The following is a 25,722-nucleotide window of genomic DNA, read 5'->3' on the forward strand; positions in this document are numbered from 1 at the left end:
TTGTTATTTATTGCTGTGCAATTAGATATTTCTTTCCTATGATATGGAGAGTCCACAACGTCATTCCAATTACTAGTGGGATATTCAACTCCTGGCCAGCAGGATGAAGCAAAGAGCACCCCAGCAAAGCTGTTAAGTGTAACTTCCCTTACCCATAATCCCCAGTCATTCTTTTTGCCTCTGTCAATGGAGATTGTGCAAAGTTGGTGTCTGAAGATATTTAATCCTTTTATGGATACTTTTCCCTGCAAGCAAGGATTGGGGTTATGCTGTGTCCATGTCAATCTCTTGAGTAAGAGTAATGGTGGCTGTTAGCAGTTAGAAGCGGCGAGGTTGTCTTTGCTTTATTTTCTAACATTATTGCTACCCCTTAATAGATAGCCAGGGTTGGTTACTCTGTTCTTTCTTTTACTTTCAGGTCCCTGTCAGCGGCTGGATGAGGCTGTAATGCCCCTGACAGCAGAGGACTCTGGAGGGTAAGTTCTTTCTTATTATTTATTAACAGAATGGAGGAAGGACTGGCTAGTCAGGGACCTGTTGGGACCTGCTACCCTCAGGAAGAGTATGTATGTATTATAATTATATCAACAGGTTTGGGATATTTTGCAGTGGGGCACATTGCTGATATTCAGTGACTAAATTTATGCCGCCTTATAGCCTACCTACGAGTCTTTTAGTGGTCAGACTCGGGCTTTACAGTGTGTGGTATCCAGGTTATTGCTGGGATTCTTGTTCTAGTGTTATGAGTGAATTCTTTCACACAATGGCAATATAGTATGTGCGGACTTGCCCACATTTCATTACTGCTACTGCATCTGTTATTTTCCATTTTTAAACGTTTGGACTTTCAAAGCAAAATGATTTAATAATATGGTTGCACGTCTTTGCGATCTTTATGGGAGACAGTGGCAGGGATACGTTTGCCTCACATTAGTCACTGTTTGGATCAGAGTTTTTTTGGCTCGCTTGGGATAGATGGCCTTCTCTAGAGAGCGGCCTATCTCAGAGCAGTCTCCTTATCTTAGAGACTTATTCTGCCCCAAGTATTGATGTGCGCTCTCCTATTTTCCCGTATGACTTTTAAGCAGTCACTTCCTGTGTCACTTCTTATAGCGATCGTAGTTACACGCCAATGAGTAAACTTATGTTTCTCTTGTTAAGTGTATCCAGTCCACGGATCATCCATTACTTATGGGATATTCTCCTTCCCAACAGGAAGTTGCAAGAGGATCACCCAAGCAAAGCTGCTATATAGCTCCTCCCCTCACATGTCATATCCAGTCATTCTCTTGCAACTCAACTAAGATGGAGGTCGTAAGAGGACTGTAGTGTTTTATACTTAGTTTATCTCTTCAATCAAAAGTTTGTTATTTTTAAATGGCACCGGAGTGTGCTGTTTATCTCAGGCAGTATTTGGAAGAAGAATCTGCCTGCGTTTTTTCTATGATCTTAGCAGAAGTAACTAAGATCCATTTGCTGTTCTCACACATTCTGAGGAGTGAGGTAACTTCAGAGGGGGAATGGCGTGCAGGTTTTCCTGCAAATAAGGTATGTGCAGTAAAATATTTTTCTAAGGAATGGAATTGACTAAGAAAATACTGCTGATACCGAAGTAATGTAAGTAAAAGCCTTCAATGCAGTAGTAGCGACTGGTATCAGGCTTATTAATAGAGATACATACTCTCATAAAAATGTGTTTTAAAACGTTTACTGGCATGTTTAATCGTTTTTTAACGTACATGGTGATAAAACTGTAATATTACTATAGCCTTAAATGCAGTGAAAGCGACTGGTATTAGGCTGATTAATAGAGATACATACTCTTATAAAAAATGTGTTTTAAAACGTTTGCTGGCATGTTTAATTGTTTTTTGACATATGTTTGGTGATAAAACTTATTGGGGCCTAATTTTTCCACATGGCTGGCTTAAATTCTACATAGAAACAGTTAACTGAGGTTTCCCACTGTTGTAATAGGAGTGGGAGGGGCCCAATTTAGCGCTTTTTTGCGCAGTTAAGATTACAAAATGAATCATCCAGATTCCCTCAGCAGTCCCATGATTACTACAGGACATCTCTAAAGGGCTAAAAAGACTTCCAAAATCGTTATAGGGAAGGTAATCCACAGATCAGCTGTGGCAGTTTTGTTGTGTCTGTTTTAAAAACGTCTTGTCGTTTTTTGATCTGTTTTTTTGCATTAATGGGTTAATCATCCATTTGCAAGTGGGTGCAATGCTCTGTTACCTTATTACATATACTGTGAAAATTTCGTTTGATTTACTGCCTTTTTTCACTGTTTTTTCAAATTTTTACAAAATTTGTTTCTCTTAAAGGCACAGTAACGTTTTTTATATTTGCTTGTTAACCTGATTTAAAGTGTTTTCCAAGCTTACTAGTCTCATTATTAGTCTGTTCTAACATGTCTGACATAGAGGAAGCTCTGTGTTCATTATGTTTAAAAGCCATGGTGGTACCCCATCTTAGAATGTGTACCAGATGTACTGATTTCATGTTAAACAATAAAGATAATTTTTTGTCTTTAAAAAAATTATCACCAGAGGATTCTGTCGAGGGGGAAGTTAACTCAAATGGCGCCAAGTACATTAAGGGCGCCCATAGCGTTTATTTTACCAGAGAATTCTGTCGAGGGGGAAGTTATGCCGACTAACTCTCCCCACGTGTCAGATCCTTCGACTCCCGCTTCAGGGACTCACGCTCAAATGGTGCCAAGTACATAAAGGGCGCCCATAGCGTTTATTTTACAAGACATGGCAAAGGTTGTGAATAATACACTGGCAGCGGTATTAGTCAGACTACCTGAAATTAAAGGAAAGCAAGATAGCTCTGGGGGTAGATACAGAGCATACAGATGCGTCAAGAACCATGTCTGATACTGCCTCACAATATGTAGAAGCTGAGGGGAGCTTCAGTCTGTGGGTGATATTTTGACTCAGGGAAAATGATTTAACCTGATTGCGATATTTCTACATTTAAAATTTATGCTTGAGATCCTCCACTTGTTGCTCAGGGAGGTTTTAGCGGCTCTGAATGACTGTGTTACAATCACAGTGCCAGAGAAATTGTGTAGACTGAATAAATACTATGCAGTGCCGGTGTGTACTGATGTTTTTCCAATACCTAAAGAGGTTTACAGAAATTATTAATAAGGAATGGGATAGACCAGGTGTGCCGTTCTCTTCCCCTCCTATTTTTAGAAAAATGTTTCTAACAGATGCCACCTCACGGGACTTATGGCAGACAGTCCCTAAGGTGGAGAGAAGAGTTTCTACTCTAGCTAAGCGTACCACTATCCCTGTCGAGGACAGTTGTGCTTTTTTAGATCCAATGGATAAAAAATTAGAGGGTTACCTTAGGAAAATGTTTAACTAAGTTTTTTATCCTGCAGCCCTTTGCATGCATTGCCTTTGTCACTGCTGCTGCAGCGTTCTGGTTGGAGTCTCTGGATGAGGCTTTACAGGTAGCGACTCCATTGGATGAATACTTGACCAGCTTAGAGCATTTAAGCTAGCCAAATCCTTGTTTCTGATGCCTTGTTTTTCTTGACTAAACTAACGGCTAAGAATTCTGTTTTTACTATGCTGGCGAGCACAGCGCTATGGCTTATATTATGGTCAGCTGTCGTGGATTTACTAAATAAGCTAGTTAATTTCCCTTCAAGGGGCAGACCCTATTCGGCCCTGGTTTGAAGGAGATTATTGCTAATATCACTGGAGGAAAAGGTAATGCCCTTCCTCAGGAAAGGTCCAAATCAAGGGCCAAAAAGTCTAATTTTCGTGCCTTTCGAAACTTCAAGGCAGGCGTGGCATCAATTTCCTCTAAGGCAAATCAAGAGGGAACTTGTGCTTAGTCCAAGACGGTCTGGTGACAACCGGGCCTGGAACAAAGATAAGCAGGCCAAGGAGCCTGCTGCTGCCTTTAAGACAGCATGTAGAACGGCTCCCTATCCGGTAACGGATCCTGTAGGGGGCAGACTTTCATTTTTCGCCCAGGCGAGAGAGAGAGAGGCCCAGGATCCCTGGGCATTGGAAATTTTATCCCAGAGATATTTTCTGGATTTCAAAGCTTTCCCCCCCCAAAAAAGGGGAGATTTTTCCTTTCACAATTATCTGCAGACCGGATAAAGAAAGAGGCATTCTTACTCTGTGTACGAGACCCATCCAGTTCCAAGGGAGGAACAGGGATAGAATTTTTACTCAAGTCTGTTTGTGGTTCCCAAGGAGAGGGAACCTTCAGATCTATTTTGGATCTAAAGATCTTAAACCAATTCCTTAGATTCCATCATTTAAGTTGGAAACTATTCGTACCATTTTAACTATGATCCAGGAGAGTCAATAGAGGACTACAATGGATTTGAAGGATGCTTATTCTCACATTACGATGCATAAAGATCACCATCGTTTTTCATGTTTGCCTTTCTAGACAGGCATTACCAGTTTGTAGCTCTTTCCTTTGGGTTAACTACAGCCCCAAGAATCTTTATGGAGGTTCTGGGGTCGCTCTGGCGGTCCTTAGACCGCGGGGCATAAAAATGGCCCCTTATTTAGACGACATCCCGATGCAGGCGTCAAACATCCAAGTTGCCAAGTTTCATACGGACGTAGTAATGGCATTTCTGAGATCGCATGGGTGGAAAGTGAACAAGGAAAGAGTTCTCTATCCCCAATCTCAAGGGTTTCCCTCCTAGGGATTCTGATAGAAAATTTACCTGACGGAGTCAAGGTTGTCAAAGTTTCTAAATTTCTGCCGTGTTCTTCATTCCATCCGCACCCTTTGGTGGCTCAGTACATGAATGTAATCGGCTTAATGGTAGCGGCAAGGGACATAGTATCGTTTGCACGCCTACTTTTCTGATCGCTGCAACTATGCATGCTCAGTCAGAGGAACGGGGATTACACAGATTTGTTCTCCTGTTAAATCTGGACCAAGAGATCAGAGATTCTCTTCTCTGGTGACTATCTCGGGTCCATCTGTCCAAGGGTATGACCTTCCGCAGGTCAGATGGAACAATTGTTACAACAGATGCCAGCCTTTTAGGATCGGATACAGTCTGGAACTCCCTGAAGGCTCAGGGATAGTGGACTCAGGAGGAGTTCCTCCTTCTAATGAATATTCTGGAACTGGGAGCGATATCCCATACTCTTCAGACTTGGCCTCAGTTAGCAACTCTGAGGTACATCATATTTCAGTCGGACAATATCACGACTGTGGCTTACATCAACCATCAAGGGGGAACAGAAGTTCCCTAGCGATGTTAGAAGTTTTAAAATAATTCTCTGGACAGAGACTCACTCTTGTCTATCATATCCCAGGTGTTGAGAACTGGGAGATGGATTTTCTAAGTCGTCAGACTTTTCATCCGGGGGAGTGGGAATTCCAATTCAAAATCAAGCATGAGAGTGCTTTGGAGTTTTTTGACAGCGCCTGCGTGGCCACGCAGGACCTGGTATGCAGATCTGGTGGACATGTCATCCTTTCCACCACGGTCTCTGCTTCTGAGACAGGACCCTCTACCTCAGGGTCCTTTCAATCAGCTAAATATATCTAGTCCGAGTTGGACTGCCTGGAGACTGAACGTTTGATGTTATCAAAGCATGGTTTCTCCGAGTCAGTCATTGATACCTTAATACAGGCATGAAAGCCTGTCTCTAGGAAAATTTAACATAGATATGGTGTAAATATCTTATTGTTATGAATCCAAGGGTTACTCATGGAGTAAAGTCTGGATTCCCAAGATATTATCTTTTCTCCAAGATGATTTTGAGAAAGGATGGTCAGCTAGTTCCTTAAAAGGACAGATTCTACTGTCTATTCTTTTGCACAAGCGTCTGGCAGGTATTCTAGACGTTCAGGCTTTTGGTCGGGCTTTGGTTAGAACCAAGCCTGTGTTTAAAACTGTTGCTTCGCCATGGAGCTTAAACCTGGTTCTTAAGGTTCTTCTAGGAGTTCCGTTTGAACTTTTTCATTCCATAGATATCAAACTTTTATCTTGGAAAGTTCTTTCTTGGTAGATATTTCCTCGCCTCATAGAGTCTCCGAGTTAGCTGTGTTTCAATGTGATTCTCCTTATCTGGTCCTCCGTACGGATAAGGTAGTCCTACGTACCAACCTGGGTTTTTACCTAAGGTGGTATCTAACAAGAATATCACTCAAGAGATTGTTGTTCCGTTCTTGTATCCTAATCCTTCTTCAAAGAAGGAACGTCTATTACATAATTTGGACGTGGCTCGTGCTTTAAAGTTTTTCTTACAAGCTACTACAGATTTTCATCAACCATTCACCTTGTTTGTTGTCTATTCTGGACAGAGGAGAGGTCAAAAGACTTCAGCAACCTCTCTGTCCTTTTGGTTAAAAAGCATAATTCATTTAACTTACGAGACTGCTAGACAGCAGCCTTCTGAAGGGATTACAGCTCATTCTACTAGAGCTGTGGTTTTCACTTGGGCCTTTTTAGAAGGAGGCTTCTGTTGAACAGATTTACAAGACGGAGTCTTGGTCTGCGCTTCATACTTTTTTAAATTTAACAAATTTGATACTTTGCTTCTTCGGAGGCTATTTTTGGGAGAAAGGGTTTTTTACAGGCAGTGGCCACTTCCGTTTAAGTACCTGCCTTGTCCCTCCCATCATCCATGTACTTTAGCTTTGGTATTGGTATCCCATAAGTAATGGATGATCCGTGGACTGGATACACTTAACAAGAGAAAACATAATTTATGCTTACCTGATAAATTTATTTCTCTTGTAGTGTATCCAGTCCACGGCCCGCCCTGTCCTTTTAAGGCAGGTCTAAATTTTAATTAAACTACAGTCACCACTGCACCCTATGGTTTCTCCTTTCTTGTCTTGTTTCGGTCGAATGACTGTATATGACATGTGAGGGGAGGAGCTATATAGCGGCTCTGCTTGGGTGATCCTCTTGCAACTTCCAGGTTGGGAAGGAGAATATCCCATAAGTAATGGATGATCCGTGGACTGGATACACTACAAGAGAAATAAATTTATCAGGTAAGCATAAATTATGTTTTTTTCACTTGGACTGCTTAATATTTGTCCTTAGAATCTTTGATGAGTGTATATGCGGTCTATGCTCCTAGCCGCAATCTAATCTTTGCCACGTATGCTTCTATAATAGGAGATCTGATGCGTGTTACCCATCTTATGGGTTTAGTTCTGGGGCATTTCTTTAATAACTTGAACATCTTTTAATGTGCCTATTTAATTTGGGGCACTTTAGGTGTTTTGTAAATTTTTATGGGACTTGAGTAATCCTTTTAATTATCAGGGATTTCTTGTCCTGGGCTGCCACCTAGTATTAAGGGTTCATCCCCCAGCATTCTTGGGGGGGTATTTAGGGACTATTGCTTTGCATATATTATCCCTACGCCTTTTTTTTTCAGTAGCATTTTTTAAGTTAAGATTTTAAGGTTTACTTGTTTTGCTTTGCTTGTTTTATTCTTTGTCCCCTGGACAGATTAAAGGTATGTTCGGGGATTATTTCTTTCTCTTGCATATACATTTCTGGCTACTGTAAACGTTTTTTTCCTGGATTTGTGTACCTCTGCTTATTGCTTGTAAGTTTTTTCTTTTTTTTCTTTTTACTGCCGAAATAGCTTGGTGGTTAAGTAAGCTGTTTAATAGCTGAGAGCTGTTGGCTTGATTATCTATACTGGTAAGATAAAATGAGAATTTTTAGAGCTGAGTCTACTTTGCGCAATTGTGTGTAAGTTTGAGTGAAGGTCCTGATTTCAGGCCTCTTTATTGCTTTTCGCTTTTTAGATTTTCCTATGCTTTATCTGCTACTGTATTTTTCAGGAATATTTTCCTTTTTTCTCCTTTCAATGCCCTGTCTGCTTTTATGTCAGAGGAGACTACGATTGAGGAGATCCAAGAATAGGATCAAGTCTCTTAAATTATCCAATGCTTTTTCCTGCGATTCCAACATGCAGGTAATTAGACTAGGAACTAGGTTGCCTAGCTTCACTGTCCTAGCTTGTAGAGCTCTGTTTTGGCCTGTCTGGCGGAATTCCTTTCAGAGATTATGGGTGGAAATGGATTTTTCATACCTCAGGACAAGAAGAATGGACCTGAGGGTCAACAGACTTCTCATTTTAGTTCCTTTCGCAAATTCTAAGGACAGAAGTCATCCTCTTCTTCTTTCAACCAAGGTCCACTTGGAAATCCGGCCAGTCCTGGAACGAGGGAAAGCAATACAAGATGCTTTCCACTGACTCTTAATCAGCATGCTGGATTACAAAATAGGATTCAGTCTTGCCCTCCAAGGGGCAGATTTCTCCTGTCAAGACTATCCTCAAAACAGGTAAAGTGGGAGGCCTTCTTACATTGCGTAGAGGACCTATCCTCCCTGGGAGTTATTGTTCCAGGTCAGGGATTTTATTCAAATCCATTTGTGGTCCCCAAAAAGGAGGTAACTTTTCGACCCAATCCTAGTCCTCAAGTGTCTAGACAAATTCCTCAGGGTTCCGTTCTTCAAGATGGAAACTATTTGTTCCATTCTTCCTTTGGTTCTGGAAGATCAGTTCATGATGACCATAGACCTATAGGACGAGTATTTACATGTTCCCATTCACAGGGATAATCATCATTTTCTAATGTTTGCCTTTCTGGACAAACATTTTCAGTTGTTACTTCCGTTTGGTCTTACCACAGCTCCCAGAATTCCAAGCAATTGGGAGCCTGGTCTAGGTGGCCTAGTGGTGAGCTTGTCTGTCTAGCAAGCTGAAGATTTTGAGTTCTGCATTCCCACGGGTGGAAAGTGAATCTGGAGAAGAGTTTTTTTAGTTCCAGCTTCAAAAGTGTGTTTCCTAGGGACATTCATAGATTCCCTGTCCATGACAATTTTTCCTGATGGACGTCAGAAAACCCAAACGTCTTGCTGCTTGCCTTTCTCTCCAGTCTGCCTTTCATTCAACAGTGGCTCAATGCATGGAGGTGATTGTTCTGATGATGGATTCCATGAAAATCATTCCCTTTGCTCGGTTCCATCTGCGACCGCTGCAGCTTTGCATGCTCAGTCAATGGAACGGAGACCATTCGGATTTATCACAGAGGTTAAATCTGGATTCCCTGACAAGAGTCTCTCTTTCGTGGTGGATTCTCATGAGGCACTTGCTTCATGAGCCCCTCCTGGGTGATTGTAACTTCAGATTCAAACCTTGGCTGGGGAGTTTGGGGCTCTCTAAAAGCTCAGGGCCTGTGGACTCAAGAGGAGTCTTCTCTCCCCATAAACATCTTGGAGTTGAGAGCAATTTTCAATGTCTTGATAGCTTGGCCTCAATTATCTTTAGTCCGGTTTATCAGGTTCCTATTGGACAACATCACCTCTGTGGATTACATCAATCTTCAGGAAGGAACTTGGAGTTCCTTGGCTATGAAGGAGGTGACTCGCATTCTGCAGTGGGCGAAAGTTCACGATTGTCTCCTATCTGCCATCCACATTCCAGGAGTGGCCTATTGGGAGGCGATTTTCTGAGAAGGCAAACTTTTCATACCAGGGATCGGGCTCTTCATCCGGAGGTGTTCTCCAGGATAACCCTCATGTGGGGGGTTCCGGTGTTGGATCTGATGGCATCTCGTCAGAACGCCAAGATTCCAAAGTACGGTTCATGGTCAAGAGATCCTCAGGCCGCCCTGATATATGCCCTGGCGGTTCCGTGGGTTTTCGGTCTAGCAGCTCTCCTTCCATGAGTCATTGCTATCAAGTGGGAGAGGGCGTCTGTGATTCCAATAGCTCCTGTCTGGCTTCGCAGGTTCTGGTTTACAGATCTGGTGAAGATGTCATTTCTTCCACCTTGGAGGTTACCTCTGAGGAAGGATCTTTTAATTTAGGGTCCTTTCCTCCATTCTTATCTGGATTCTCTGAAGCTGACTGCTTGGAGATTGAATGTCTAGTTCTATCTAGACGTGGTTTTTTGGAAGCGGTCATTGATACTATGCTTCACGCTTGTGAACCTGCTACTCGCAGGATTTACCATGAGGTATGGAGTAAATATTTTTTGGGGCGAAACTAAGGGCTTCTTCTGGAGACAGGTAAGGTTTCCCTGAATTTTGAAAAAAAAAATCTGGATGGTCTTGTCAGCCAGTACTCTGAGGGGTCAGATTTCTGCTCTGTCTAATCTTTTGCACAAACGTCTGGCAGATTTACCAGATGTTCAAGCTTTTGTTCAGGCCCTGGTCAGAATCAGGCCTGTGTTTAAACCTGTTACTCCTCCCTGGATTCTTAACCTGGTTTTTAAAGAATTGCAGCAGGCTCTGTACTGTTTGTTATTTATTTGCTGTGCAATAACATATGTTTCACTGTCTGGAATACTACAGTATTTTCAACATCTTGTTTTGATATTTATTCTGGTCAATTACATACTTTTAACTTTGTGAGATACTTTGTTTGCTCCATATTCTGTTCTTTTGTTGTTTGTTGCTGTGCAATACAATATTTTTCCCTACGTGTGATCCTCCGTATTTTATATATTGTATAATGCTGTACTACTAATATTTATTGCTGGGTAATAGTACATTTTAGTTGAATCGATACAGCTGTATTTCCATATCTGTATCCTGCTATCTATTGTCAGACAATTTTATGCTGATGTGTGGATACTACAGTATCTTTTTCTGTTTGTACTGCGGTACTACTGTTACTTATTACTGTGCAAAACGCTGCTTTATGCACAAGTGAATCTTCAGCATTTGCTATATTTGCAATTCTTGTTGCTGTGCAATTTGGTACCATTTATTGGTGCAATTCTTCTGCAGCATGTTCCTTATCTGGTATTACTGTTTATTACTATACAACAGTATACCTATATTGGTATAGTATGCATCAGTATTTTTTCTTTTTTTATTCACGGCCGTACATCTGTGTTACACACATGTTGAGTGATTCTTATAGGATACTCATATATTAAGTTCCTATTATTTTTGAGGTTCTGTTGTGGTTCTGCCTTTTTCCATAGCATCTTTCTCTAAGAAACCTATGGAACAGTTTGGATTTTTAATCTTCAAGGTTATCCAATTTCAGAATATACATATATGCATTTGTGATTGGCTGAGGTCTGTCACATGATGCAGTGGGGTGAATTAGACATAATTTGGGCATTTTCTACTTTGTTCTTTTGCATTGGTTGTTGTGCTGGTCTACTGCTTTGTGTTTCACTAGACTATGTGATGGAACATCTCAGACTGGTTCTGCATGGGTCTAACTCTGGAGGGTAGGTTTTTATTGTTCCTCCATCTTCGCCCTGCCCAGCTTAGTATTGTGCATTGCTGCTTCTTCAAGGAAGGATACCAAGAGAATGAAGCAAATAAGATTAGATGTAAATTGGAAAGTTGTTTAAAATTGTATTCTCTATCTGAATCATGAAATAAAACTTTTGGGTCTCATGTCCCTTTTAAGACAGCTAATGCTTTCATTTGCATTGTTGACATTATTAAAATCAATGCCAAGAATATGGCATTAGTCGTTCTGACCAGGCAAACCTTATGGTTGAAATAATGGTTGGCTGATATGGTTTCTTAGTTAAAGCTTTTGTCCCTTTCTTTTCAGGGAAAAGTTTTGCTTGAGCCTGGTTTAGATGCTACTGTTACTGGAGGTAAGAGGCTTCTTTTCCTAAGGAAGAAAAGCTACAATAGTAAAGCCAGGGTTTCTAATAATTTTTGGTCCTTTCGTCAATCTAGGAACCAAAAGCCCTCTTCTTCCTCTCAAAAACCGGGTGCTTCCAGATTTTCATGGAAGCCAAATCCTAATTGGAACAAATCTAAGCAGTCCAAGAAACCTGTCGGCAGGAAGCTGCATCCCCTGATCCAGATCTTCTGGTAAGGGTGCAGATTATGCCTTTTTTATAGGGGGCTTGGTTTCAGTCTGCTCAGAATCCATGGGGTCTGATTATAGTTTCCCAGGAATACAGAATTGGTTTCAAATTGAAGCCTCCCAGGGGAAGGTTTCTTTTGTCTCATGTTCCAAAGAATTATATGAAGACAAGAGCCTTCTTTCAGTCAGTCTTGATCTAGAATTTGTGGGTGTAATAATCCCAGTTCCGAGGTCAGAACAGGGTTATGGGTTTTATTTCAACCTCTTTGTTGTTGTTCAGAAGAATGGAACTTACAGGCCTGTTCTGGATTTAAAGACTTTAAACAAGTTTCTCAGGGTTCCTTCTTTCAAGGTGAAAACTATTTTGGAATATTCTTCCTCTTGTTCTGTAAGGTCAGTTTATGTCCACAATTGATTTGATTTGAAGAATGCTTATTTTCTTATCCCTATTAACTTTGATCTTTATAGTTTTCTAAGATTTGCATTCCTGGACAAGCATTTTCCGTTTTGGTGCTCCTCCGTTTGGTCTGGCTACCACTCCCAGGATTTAAAAAAAAGTTTTGGGGACTCTTATTGTTTAAGAGCTCAGGGTGTTTTGGTGGTTCCTTACCTGGACGAAATCTTAGTACAGGCTCAAAATTTACATTTAGTAGTATCTCATACCAACATACGTTTTGTTTTTTCAAAAGCATGATTGGAGAATCAATTTTCCAACAAGTTCTCTTACTCCTCAGTCCAGGGTTATGTTTCTAGGTGTTATAGTAGATTCAACCTCTATGAGACTCTCCCTGATGGATTAGAGAAGGCTGAAATTTCTCACAGCTTGTGCAAATCTTTATTCGGTCCCTTTTCCTCTGCACCATGACCTTCTGTCTCAAGGTCCGTTTTTTTTCAATCAGGATCTTAAATCTATCAGGATTTCTAAGCTTGAGGCTTAGCGATTGAACGCTTAGATTTTAGACAGAGGTTTTTCTAATTTTGTAATTGAGACTATGATTCAGGATTGTAATACTATGACAAGGAAGATTTATCACAAGGTTTGGAAGGCCTTTATTTCTTGATATGTGGAGCATGGTTTTAGCTTTCACTCTTTTTAGAATTCCTAGAATTCAATTTCTTCAAGATGGTTTGGATAAAGGTTTATCCGCCAGTTCCCAGATTTTGTCTCTTTCAGTCTTATTTCACTAGAAGATTGATACATTTCTGGATATTCATAGTTTTGTTCAGGGTTTAGTCAGGGTTAAGCCGTTGATTAAACCAATTTCTCCTCCTTGGAACCTTAATTTGGTTCTAAATGTTTTGCACGCCAGTTCTTTTGAGTCTATAATAATGCATATACTTGAGAGAATTATTTAAAGAGGAGGAAAAGCGAAAGAACCCAGAGTCAGAAGGAGGAAAAGGAGTTGGGAGGGTGGTCAGCTGGGTCATAATTATCGCTTTAAATTTCACTACATTTGAGGGCTCAAAAAATGGTGTGGTTTCCCAATAATATTGTATGTCATAAAATATGGCTAATTTTTGTATCTTGAAGAAACCATATTTCTCAAGAGGGAGCGTATCAGTGATATGTTTTACCCAAACAGTAGTGGTAGGAGGAGTTGATGTTTTCCACGCTCTCGCTATTTAGTTTTTTAGCCGAGTTAAGAGTAAATTGCATCAGCTTGAGTCTTAATTTGCAGGGGAATTTGGAGATATGATTAAAGTGATATGAAAGCCAATTTGTTTCCTTCATGATTCAGATAGAGCATGCAGTTTTAAGCAACTTTCTAACTTACTCCTATTATCCATTTTTATTTGTTCCTTTGGTAATCTTTATTTGAAAAAGCTGGAATGTAAGCTTAGGAGCCGTCCCTTTTTTTGTTCAGCACCCTGGGTAGCTCTGGCTGATTGGTGGCTACATAGCTTTGAAGTTTTATTTGCAGGCTACTAAGGATTTTAGACAATCCTCTAGTATGTTTGGTCAATTTTCATTTCCAGGAAGGGTTGGAAGGCTACAGCTGTTTTGATTCGTAAGTCTTATTTGGAGGTTCAACAGTCTCCTACTAAACATATTGCTGCACATTCTACTTGGTCAGTGGCTACCTTCTGGTCTTTTAAGAATGAGGTATCTGTTGATCAAATTTGCATGGCAGCTACTTGGTCTTCCTTACATACTTTTTCTAAATTCTACCATTTTGATGTTTTTGCTTTTTCTGAAGCAGCTTTTGGTAAGAAAGTCCTTCAGACAGCTGTTTCTAGTCATTATGTTTTGTTGTGTTTGTATATATTTGCAGCATAAAAAAATTGAACATTAGGTAATCATTTAGTCCTGCCCTCATTACTTGTGGACTCCACAGCTTTGGTATTACTTTCCCAGGAGTAATTGCTCATCATTTATGCTTACCTGATAAATTAATTTATTTCATGGTAGTGAGTCCACGAGACCCCACCCATTTTTTCAAGGAATTTTTATTATTTATTTTTAAAGACACGATGAGTCCACGGATTTCATCCTTACTTGTGGGATTTCACCTCCTGGTCAGCAGGAGGAGGCAAAGAGCACCACAGCAGAGCTGCTATATATAGCTCCTCCCTTCCCTCCCACTCCAGTCATTCTCTTTGCCTGCGTTAGTGTAGGAAGAGGTAAAGTGAGGTGTTAGAAATAGATTCTTCAAACAAGAGTTTTTTGTTTTTAAAGTAGTGCCAGAGTGTGCTGCTTTGTCTAGGGTGTAGCCGTAGTCCATATCAGTCTCTACAGTAGAGCATTAGGTGGCTTTAAAGCAATGGGAACTGGTGGGACATAATTCTCACTGCGCCTCCCATACATTTCTGCTGCCCTTATTCTGATGGCCTAAGCAAGTCTAACTCAGGCTCTATCACTTTCCACAGGGCTATGGGAGGGAGAGGACCTCTTACACCTGCTGGACTGTCCTGCTGTCGGACAGCATTAAGGTAAGTGCTAACTTTTTATTCTGGGAAGGATCAAAAACTCAGATAAGAGTAATCACTTTATTTTATTTTTGGTTAAACACATAAAGCTCAGCAATATGGGGCTAATTGTGATTGGGACATTTTGCTCTCTAAGTATAGAGGGTTGTGTGGACAGCTTAATGGGGCTGGGAGTTTAAGGGACAGTCTAGTCCAAAAAAAAACTTTCATGAAGCAGATAGGGCCTGTAATTTTAAACAATTTTCCAATTTACTTTTATCACCAATTTTTCTTTGTTCTCTTGGTATTCTTAGTTTAAAGCTTAACCTAGGAGGTTCATATGCTAATTTCTTAGACCTTGAAAGCCACCTCTTAAGAATGCATTTTAACAGGTTTTTCACCACTAGAGGGTGTTAGTTCATGTTTTTCATATAGATAACACTGTGCTCGTGCACGTGAAGTTACTGGGAGCCATCACTAATTGGCTAAACTGCAAGTCTGTCAAAAGAACAAATAAAGGGGCAGTCTGCAGAGGCTTAGATACAAGATAATCACAGAGGTAAAAAATATATAAATATAACTGTGTTAGTTATGCAAAACTAGGGAATGGGTAAACAAGGGATTATCTATCTTTTAAAACAATAACAATTCTGGTGTAGACTGTCCCTTTAAGCTAAGTTTTTTTTTTTTCTTTAACATAGTTTATTTTTTTTCTGAGTGATGCCGGTCGGATCGTGTACTTTTTCTGACGCCCACGATGGGCAGGGCTATGTCTTTGCGCGCTTTTCATAGTAAATCTGCGCAGTTTCAGTTCCTGGTTTATCAGGAGCTGTTTTCCGGGTACACAGTGCTTTTTATTCAGACGGCTGGGACTCGCACTAGCACCGCATGGTTTTGTGTCTCATAGCAAGTAGTTGCATAGCATTTTCAAGCCCTTGTCATCGGACTGTTTGGAGATCAGAGTGGTGGATCCGGGCGGCAGGTAGGCGCCTCAGCAGGGCTGCTGAGGCGTAGTGGTGTCTGAGGGTTTTTATTATTATGGCTACCTGCTGTAAATATTGGACATTTATTTTCTGCAAGGACAATAGTTTTCTTTTAAATTTTAAAGTCACAGTATTTTTCTGTCATTCCAAATTATTTAAACTATATTGTTCTATTTATATTTGGTTGTTTTTTTGGGACACTATTTTTTTCTACCTGCTGTAAAAATGTTTATCTCGAAAATTTAAAGGGCCAGTTACAGTGTTATTATTTTTTGAATATCCTATTGTGCTTCAACATGGACACAGGAGCTGTACAAAATGTTTTTTGCTCTACGTGCTTGGATGCCAATATGGAACCACCAATTCCTTTCTGTCCCTCTTGCATTGAGAGGGCTTTAAAGTATAAAGAAAAGATTTTTTATGAGCAAAATATTTTTAAGGCGGATGATTCTCAGGAGTCTAATGCTGAGATTCAGAGTATGCCGCAGCTTTCTCCCCAAGCGTCCCAAGATTTAACGCCCGCTCAAGCAGTGCCCTGTACTTCTACTCCAGTGATTGCTGGAATTACTTTAAAAGACATAGTGTCTTCCACTATTTCTGATGCGTTGTCTGCTTTCCCTGTGCTACAGGGCAAGCGTAAAAGGAAGGACAACCATGTAGTAAATGAGTGGCAATCTCTGAGGTACCCTCTCAGGGAGCTGAGTTGGAGGGTATGGAGGTTCTATCAGAAGGTGAAGTTTCAGACTCTGAAGGTTCAATACCTTTGACTGATTCAGAGGTTGTTTCTTTCAGGTTCAAACTAGAACACCTCCGTCTGTTGCTCAGGGAGGTTTTAGTTAATTTAGATGACTGTGATTCTACAGTAGTGGTCGCTCCTGTGAAGTCAAGCAAATTGGACAGATATTTTGAAGTTCCCTCTTACTCAGACGTTTTTCCAGTACCGAAGCGAACTTCGGAGATTATTTCCAAGGAATGGGAAAGACCAGGTATTCCCTTTTCTCCATCTCCTATTTTCAAGAAAATGTTTCCTATAGCGGATGCTGTCAGGGAAACTTGGCAGACGGTACCTAAGGTGGAAGGAGCTATTTCCACTCTAGCTAAGCAAACTACTATTTCCATTGAGGATAGTTGTGCTTTTAAAGACCCCATGGACAAGAAGTTGGAGGGTCTTCTTAAAAAGATTTATGTTCACCAGGGTCTGCTATTGCAGCCGGCTGCGTGCATTGCTACAGTCACTAGTGCAGCAGCCTATTGGTTTGATGCTCTGTCTGAATCTCTCAGGACTGAGACCACTTTAGAGGAGATCCAAGATAGGATTAAAGCTCTGAAGTTGGCTAATGCCTTTATTACAGATGCTTCTCTGAAAATTACTAAATTAGCAGCTAAAAGTTCAGGGTTTTCTATTCTGGCCCGCAGGGCTTTATGGTTAAAGCCTTGGTCTGCGGATGTGTCATCCAAGTCCAAGCTTCTAGTTATTCCTTACAAAGGAAAGACCTTGTTTGGACCTGGCCTGAAGGAGATTATTTCGGACATTACGGGAGGTAAGAGTCACCTCCTTCCTCAGGATAAGAGAAATATTATCTTGGAAAGTTTTGTTTCTTGTTGCCATTTCTTCAGCTCGAAGAGTGTCTGAAATTTCGGCATTACAATACAATTCTCCTTACCTTATTTTTCATTTGGATAAGGTAGTTGTGACAGACCCTTCTGTCAGGACTGAAGGAGTTAACTGTGTTTAGCTTTAAGAAACTATTTTCTAAACACAAGTTGCTGGCTCCAACCATAATTTAGTTAGTGATAAGAATTCCATTGTTTGATCACCCTCAGAGAGAAAACGCCTAAGTGATAAGAAGAGCCAAGAGTGTCTTGTGGTTGAAGTGTTTAAGTAATATAATTCTATTGTATCATGTCAAAGGGCTTGTTCCCTCCATGTAATGTACAACAGTCTTTCAACCCCCATCTGGGGGGGGGGGGGGGTCAGACCTGCATAAATACTAGGCATAGCCTTTAATAAATGACATTCTGTTTTAAACCTGATGTGGAGCCTGGTCTCATGTTTGTGGGGAAAACTGGTTGGGGTTGTGAATTGCTGATTCCCTATGCAGGACATTGTTCATCTGGTATTAACCCTTGGTACACTGTTGGTACCGTAACAATTGGTGGCAAGCGACGGGATGAACCTTATCGCCCAGAAGAGCAACTACACAAGCCAGTAACCTCAGGAAGAGGGGGATTATTACAATACTGACAAAGATGGAAAGAGTACCAGGGACCGTAGGAACCAATGGGCTCAGCATATCAGACAGAACCCCCGAAGAAGCAAGTTTTGACCGGGCTGTCAAAATAAGACTGGCACATTATGGCCCCAACCCATCTGCGGAAATTATCGACCGGGTCATAGCAGCTGTGGAGGCAAACCTACTTCGCCAAAGCGGCGCTGCAGCAGCCCAAGTCACAGCAACCCGAGTGGAAAAGAGAAAAGTAAATTTTGCAGCTTTTAAAAACTTCCTGGAAACAGAAGGAGAGATTGATGGGTACCTTGCGGATTTTGAGAGGCAATGTGCACTACAGAAGGTACCCGCAGAGGACTGGGTCACGATATTATCTGGAAAATTATCCGGCCGGGCCAGTGAGGCTTTTCGGGCCATTCCAGATGAGGAAGTCGGGGATTATAATACTATAAAAGAGGCTCTGCTCTCCAGGTATGCGGTTACACCGGAGGCATACCGGAGGAGGTTCAGAGACACTGTTAAATTAGCTGGAGATTCCTACCTTGAGTGGGCATGTAAGGTGCACCGCACAGCAGCTCACTGGATAGCGGGGTGCCAAGCCATATCTGGGGAAGAGGTGCTGCAGCTATTCCTGTTGGAACATTGCTTCGACAAGTTACCCGCAGGAGTTCGAGAGTGGGTTCGGGACCGTAAACCCTCCACCCTGCAGGAAGCGGCTCGCTTGGCAGATGAGTATACGGATGCCCGCAAACTGGACACTGCTACCACTAAGCCCCCTGCTAGAGTGGAGTACAGACCCCCAGTCACCCCAGCAGCTGCCAGTTACCAAACCCCGGCGCACCGCTATACCACACGGCCTCCGGCCACGAACTACCCTCAGAGAGCCCTGTTCAATTCGCGGTGCTACTCACAACCTATTCGGTGCTTTAGATGTAAGCAACTAGGGCACAAAAGACCAGAGTGTCCCCTAAACGCAGCGAACCAAGCGCAGTCCTTGAGAAGACCCGTCGGCGGAATCCCACGTAATCCTCAGCCTGCGGCCCGCTACGTAGAGGCGCAAGAATGCTGGAGCATCCTACATGAGGCAGACCTTGTGCAAGCTGCCCACCGGAATAACCGGCAACTGGTTAAAGTGAATGGGAAGAAGGTCAGTGGTCTACGGGATACTGGTGCTACCATGACCTTGCTTCAAAAGAACTTGGTGTCTGAGAAACAGTACACTGGAGACACTGTGGCTGTGAGGGTAGCAGGGGGCGATGTGTTCAGCCTACCTGTTGCCAGGGTACATTTGGATTGGGGAGTGGGCGCTAGACCTGTGAATGTGGGGGTCAAGAAGGACTTACCTGCTGATGTTCTTCTTGGAAATGACTTGGCCCCCCTTGTTTCTGCCTACGCTCCTATGGGTCCCGCTGATGTTAACCCTGTGACTACCCGTGCCCAGATCCGTGCAGCAGAGACTGACCCACCTGCTGCTAAGCCCCAGGACGCTGAGCTCAGTAAATCTCTATCCGCTATTGATATGTGGAGGTCCCGTTACAATGCGCTGATGAAGGAGCGTGAATCTCTGCTAGACAAGCTGCACCGACAGACTGCAGAAAACACCAGCTTGAGAGTGGGACATGAAACCTTAAAGACAAACTTAGCGACACTTGAGGAGAAGCTGACGCTGGCTCATAGTGAGGTGCAGCAACTCAAGGGCACCCTATGTCAGTATGAAGGGATTGTGGATACCTATAAAGAGCAGGTACAGAAAACTCGTAAAGAAGCTGATGGGATTTTGAAGGACTGTTTGGCCCTGGTCTGGGCACTGAGGAATTTGAACCCTTGTTTGTATGGACAGGAATTCTCTCTCATAACGGGAATACAGATGGATTGTCCCAGCAAACTGACATGCCTACCACCTCCTAGTCCGGTCATCCCCAGGTTGACCCGCAAAAGGGTCAAGCCGGGTCTGCCGGAGTGTTCCACAAGGAGGGAGCTATGTGACAGACCCTTCTGTCAGGACTGAAGGAGTTAACTGTGTTTAGCTTTAAGAAACTATTTTCTAAACACAAGTTGCTGGCTCCAACCATAATTTAGTTAGTGATAAGAATTCCATTGTTTGATCACCCTCAGAGAGAAAACGCCTAAGTGATAAGAAGAGCCAAGAGTGTCTTGTGGTTAAGTGTTTAAGTAATATAATTCTATTGTATCATGTCAAAGGGCTTGTTCCCTCCATGTAATGTACAACAGTCTTTCAACCCCCATCTGGGGGGGGGGGGGTCAGACCTGCATAAATACTAGGCATAGCCTTTAATAAATGACATTCTGTTTTAAACCTGATGTGGAGCCTGGTCTCATGTTTGTGGGGAAAACTGGTTGGGGTTGTGAATGGCTGATTCCCTATGCAGGACATTGTTCATCTGGTATTAACCCTTGGTACACTGTTGGTACCGTAACAGTAGTTTTACATACTAATCTAGGGTTTCTTCCTAAGGTTGTTTCAACAGGAATATTAATCAGGAAATTGTGGTTCCTTCCTTGTGTCCTAATCCTTCTCCAAAGGAGTGTCTTTTGCACAATTTGGACGTGGTCCGTGCTTTAAAATTTTATTTACAAACGACTAAGGACTTTCGTCAGTCGCCTTCTTTGTTTGTTGTTTTCTCTGGGAAACGTAAGGGTCAGAAAGCTACGGCTACCTTTTTTTCTTTTTGGCTGAAGAGTATCATCGTTTTGCATATGAGACTGCTGGACAGCAGCCTCCTGAAAGAGTTACGGCTCATTCCACTAGGGCTGTTGCTTCCTCATGGGCATTCAAAAATGAAGCTTCTGTAGAACAGATTTGCAAGGCTGCAACTTGGTCTTCTCTTCACACTTTTTCTACATTTTACAAATTTGATACTTTTGCCTCGGCCTAGGCTGTTTTTGGGAGAAAGATTCTTCAAGCAGTGGTGCCTTCCGTTTAGGTTCCCTGTCTTGTCCCTCCCTTATCATCCGTGTACTCTAGCTTTGGATGAAATCTGTGGACTCATCGTGTCTTTAAAAAGAAAAGAAAATGTATGCTTACCTAATAAATTTATTTCTTTTTATACATGATGAGTCCACGTCCCGCCCTGTTCTCTGAGACAGGTTATTATTTTTTGTAAACTTCAGACACCTCTGCACCTTGGCTTTTTCTTTCTCTTCCTAACTTCAGTCGAATGACTGGAGTGGGGGGGAAGGGAGGAGCTATATATAGCAGCTCTGCTGTGGTGCTCTTTGCCTCCTCCTGCTGACCAGGAGGTGAAATCCCACAAGTAAGGATGAAATCCGTGGACTCATCGTGTCTAAAAAGAAATACATTTATCAGGTAAGCATAAATTTTCTTTTTTTAATGTATTTTTGTATGGCAGCAGTTTAAGTATGTAACACTTTTTTTTTTTTTCCTATTCCATGTTTTGCTCTTACTCTTTTCTACCCTCATTCTCCTTTCTTGGCTATACATCAGATTAGTTTCCAGTATGGTGGGAGACGTTTTTATGGGCTCTTTGAGTTTTTAGAATCGTTGCCTCCTCCTAGTGGTCAGGAGAGGTAATTTCCCTGGAGTAATGGCTTGTTTACTCTTGCCACCATGAAAGAAATTAATTTATCAGGTAAGCATGAATTATATTTTTGGGTAGTGTCTATTGTTGAAATTTGAGTTGTTCAAACATGAAGTTAATGTGGAAGGATTTTGTTAGGGGATTGGCAAGTGTTAAATGAGAGAGCATTAGTTAAGCATAAACCAAAGTGTCTTAAGGAATCAGTGAAGGAAATTTAATTTAGTGGAGTTTTGATTAAACTTGGGGAACCAGTAATAACCCTGGTTTGTAACTGAAAGCTACATCACTGTCCTAAATTGTTTTGTTTATATATTATATATTTTTTATTTTCCCCTAGTCTGACATGCTTCGCTCTTTGGCTACCACACGTCCTACGGTGAACACTGAGGATCTTCTAAAGGTGAAGAAATTTACAGAAGACTTTGGACAGGAAGGATGAGCCTTCAGAAGCAGTAAGAAGGGGGGCATGCCTTTTGGACACAGTGTTCGCTTGCTTATCTCTAAAGGCCCCCCATGGAGAGTGAAAGCAGGAATCTTACAGCTCTGGAGAATCTCCCCTGTATATCCAGGACTTTATCCCTCCCCCGAGTCCATGTGCTGCCTGAGCTCTACAACCCATCAACAAGCTAATGTTCCTGAGGTTTATATTAATTTGTCATAAGTCTCAAGTCAGGTGACTGCTTTTCCATTTGCAGAACGATCAGGAAAGCCTCTGCCTGATAAGTAAAAACTGACATTTTTGTTATTAAATACCTAACATTACACCATCCCCCCTTTTAGTCCCTGACTCTGCAAAGTGGGGGTGGGACTCTCCCCATTTGCTCTGCCACTCCCTTGCTGGTACTGGTTGCATTCATGGGATGATGTTCAGCTGTGTAAATATATCCTTTCTCTTTGAGTTGATGCCACATCCTGTCTGGTGCTCATTTGCACATAAGTGCTGCATCTATAGGAGATCTTTGTCAAGGCCCTGCAGAAGTGACATTATCAGGACATTGAGCAGCTTTCTTGGGGGGGATGAGGTGTCATTTTCTCTCTCCTCTTTATTTTATGTCGTGTTATTTATTGAGGTGATGCCTGTATGGCACCACTGAACAGCTGCTCTTATAAATAAAAAGTAGTAACATTTCCCACAGTGTACACACGCAAACCGTGCTTTGTATACCTGCTAAAGGTTGGCAAACACATGTAGAAATGGCCCTGGCATTGCTGTCCTGTTACATGACATTGTAGATGTAGCATATTATTGCAGAAAAGCACTCAGGCGTGTTGATTAGTTCAACATGGAAAATGTACTGTTCTTTTTCAGTAACCTGGGTGACACTACATACCAGAAATCAGGTGTTTGTTTTTGTTTGTTTTTATTGATCACCAACACAAAATAAAGACGTTGCCAGCATCCTTTCTCACCTCTGTGCTTTTCTCCCATATTATGCAATAAATAAGGAGAAATCAAACGCCACTCATGAAAGGAATATGAAAGTCTAGAAGCATGTGATCCCGTGACCATATATAATGATTGTATAGCATTCTGCACAGTGATTGTTTAGATCAGAAACAGCCTCATTTACCTCCATATCTATTTGGTCTCAGCAAAGGAGACCTGAAAAATGGATTCTACTGGGTGTACCCCTGAACTACCCTTGATTTGCAACTCCTTTGTAAATTGTGCTAACAGAATGACAGTGTTAAATTAATTTAATAATGTATATTGTATACAGATCTTGTGCAGTGCTTAATTGCCTATGTATGCCAAAAGCATATATAAAATGATGACTTTGATGTTCCTTTAAAGGGATAGAAAAGTCAAAATTAAACTTGCATGATTCAGATAGTGCATGTTATTTTAAGATACTTTTAAATTCACTTCTATTTTCAATTGTACTTTGTTGTTGAAAAATAATACGTACATATCATACACTAGTGGGAGGTAACTAATTATTGGTGTCTGCACATATTTTTCTCTTGTGATTGGCTAACTAGATGTGTTCAGCTAGTTCTCAGTGATGTATTGCTGCTCCTTTAGCAAAGGATAATCAAGGGAATGAAGCAAATATGATAATAGAAGTAAATTGGAAAGTTGTTTAAAAAATGTATCTTCTATATGAATCTTGAAAAAAAAAAATTAGCTTTCATTTCCCTTTAAGACCAGAGTCATGTATTGAAAGACGATTGCATAAGTAAATGATATCATGGCGTTTGGGTCTTAAAAACGTATAAAACAATACTGTTGGCACAAAACAAAGTATGATTAGTTACCTGATCAATCCGTAGGTGTTGGCCAAGTGTAGTCACATTTTTTGTAATAGAGTCTAGTTTTCACTAGACATGTACATTTTGCAGTTTCGTTCATTGCCAAATGCGGCTGCTCGCAGCATTCGGCTATTTTGGAGCTGATTTTCTTCTTAAATGTAAAGAGTCCACAGCTGCATTCATTACTTTTGTGAAATAAGAACCTGGCCACCATACTCCTCCCACTCCCCTCATCCCCCAGTCATTCTTTGCCTTTCGTCCCAGGAGGTTGGCAGAGACGTGTCAGACTTTTTGTTTCTTTTTAATGACACGATGAGTCCACGGATTTCATCCTTGTGGGATTACGCCTCCTGGTCAGCAGGAGGAGACAAAGAGCACCACAGCAGAGCTGTATATATAGCTCCTCCCTTCCCTCCCACTCCAGTCATTCTCTTTGTCTATGTTAGTGATAGGAAGAGGTAAAGTGAGGTGTTAGAAAAGATTCTGCAAATTGGTCCTCTCTTCAAACTTTTTCAAAATTTTCACAAATTTGATACCTTTGCTTTGGCTGAGGCTGTTTTTGGGAGAAAGGTTCTTCAAGCAGTGGTGCCTTCTGTTTAGGTTTCCTGTCTTGCCCCTCCCTTTTTCATCCGTGTACTCTAGCTTTGGTATTGTATCCCACAATTAAGGATGAAATCCGTGGACTCATCGTGTCTTTAAAAAGAAAAGAAAATTTATGCTTACCTGATAAATTTGTTTCTTTTTAGACACGAGTCCACGGCCCGCCCTGTTCTATGAGACAGGTTATTAATTTTGTAAACTTCAGACACCTCTGCACCTTTGCTTTTCCTTTCTCTTCCTAACTTCGGTCGAATGACTGGAGTGGGAGGGAAGGGAGGGAGGAGCTATATATACAGCTCTGCTGTGGTTCTCTTTGCCTCCTCCTGCTGACTAGGAGGCGTAATCCCACAAGTAAGGATGAAATCCGTGGACTCATCGTGTCTAAAAAGAAACAAATTTATCAGGTAAGCAAAAAATTTCTTTTTTTGTCTCTTATGGAGGGTAGTACTCTTCGACATGGGACAGGAGTTTTAAGTAGTCCTGTCAGTCTCTCAGTGAAGGCTTGGATGAAAGTTAGAGTCCGGAGATGCAGGAAGTTTCTTTCTGCAAAACCATCCCGACTCATGTTAACAGCTCCTCAAGCAATCAGCGTTGTCTAACTTCGCTCCGCTGCCTGCTTTCTTCTCTCAAGTCCATGGCGGAAGTGATGCTACTATCCATCACACTTGAAAGGCCGTGTTCCTGTTCCACGGCGTAGATTCCGGTAAGATCGTTTCATTTTACTTTATTCAATGTACTGTAATGTAAATGTTTCCCGTGATGCTATCACCTTGTGGGTTTAACTAATAACATAAGGGTCTCAGTGAGTCTCTGTTAGTATCTTGGAATCGAGGGTTAATATCTCCTGAGGGGGGTTATTGGACAGGGGGGGTTATAATCATGTTTGTTATGTGATTCAACCTGCTTATGTGTGAGGTTTATGGGCTCGTGCTTTGGAACTTTGAGGCCTTTGGCGTGCTTTTGTTTGGACTGTTTGGTTCACCTTGTGTCCGGGCGTGGTTACGCTCTGTTCCCATTTCCGACCGTGTGGCGACTGAGATATTCTAGTCCGCTGGGGTCTGGTCATAGGAGGTGGAGAGCGTCCCAGCCATTGGTGGTGTCAGGTGCCGTTTTTGTTTTTTACTATTTATAGTCCATTTTCCTATATCCTCTTTACAGTTATGGTGGATTCTGATGCTGAGACTGTGCTCATTTCAGATTCAGTTACGGAGGAGTCTGATACCGAGACGATTATGATCAGATTCCGATTCTGTGTCCGGTGACAAATCTGGTTTGGCCTCGTTGACTCCTGTCAACCAGTCTTGTTCCATATGCCATATGAGAGCACCCAGTTCCTCTGGCTCGGGGAA

At 41.7% G+C, this 25,722-nt stretch overlaps 1 protein-coding gene across 1 annotated transcript in view; it reads left to right on the plus strand.

Annotated features, from left to right (window-relative positions):
• The window catches only part of VPS4A (vacuolar protein sorting 4 homolog A), a 126,406-nt gene extending 103,487 nt beyond the window's left edge, over window positions 1-22,919 (plus strand). The window contains exon 11 of the mRNA XM_053699419.1: window positions 21,858-22,919. Within this exon, the coding sequence (XP_053555394.1) occupies window positions 21,858-21,959 (102 nt within the window). The 3' untranslated portion in view covers window positions 21,960-22,919. The remainder of the gene's footprint in view (window positions 1-21,857) is intronic.
• The last annotated feature ends 2,803 nt before the right edge of the window (window positions 22,920-25,722 follow it).

This window comes from Bombina bombina, chromosome 1 (genome assembly GCF_027579735.1).
Source record: "Bombina bombina isolate aBomBom1 chromosome 1, aBomBom1.pri, whole genome shotgun sequence".
NCBI classification, from domain to species: domain Eukaryota; kingdom Metazoa; phylum Chordata; class Amphibia; order Anura; family Bombinatoridae; genus Bombina; species Bombina bombina.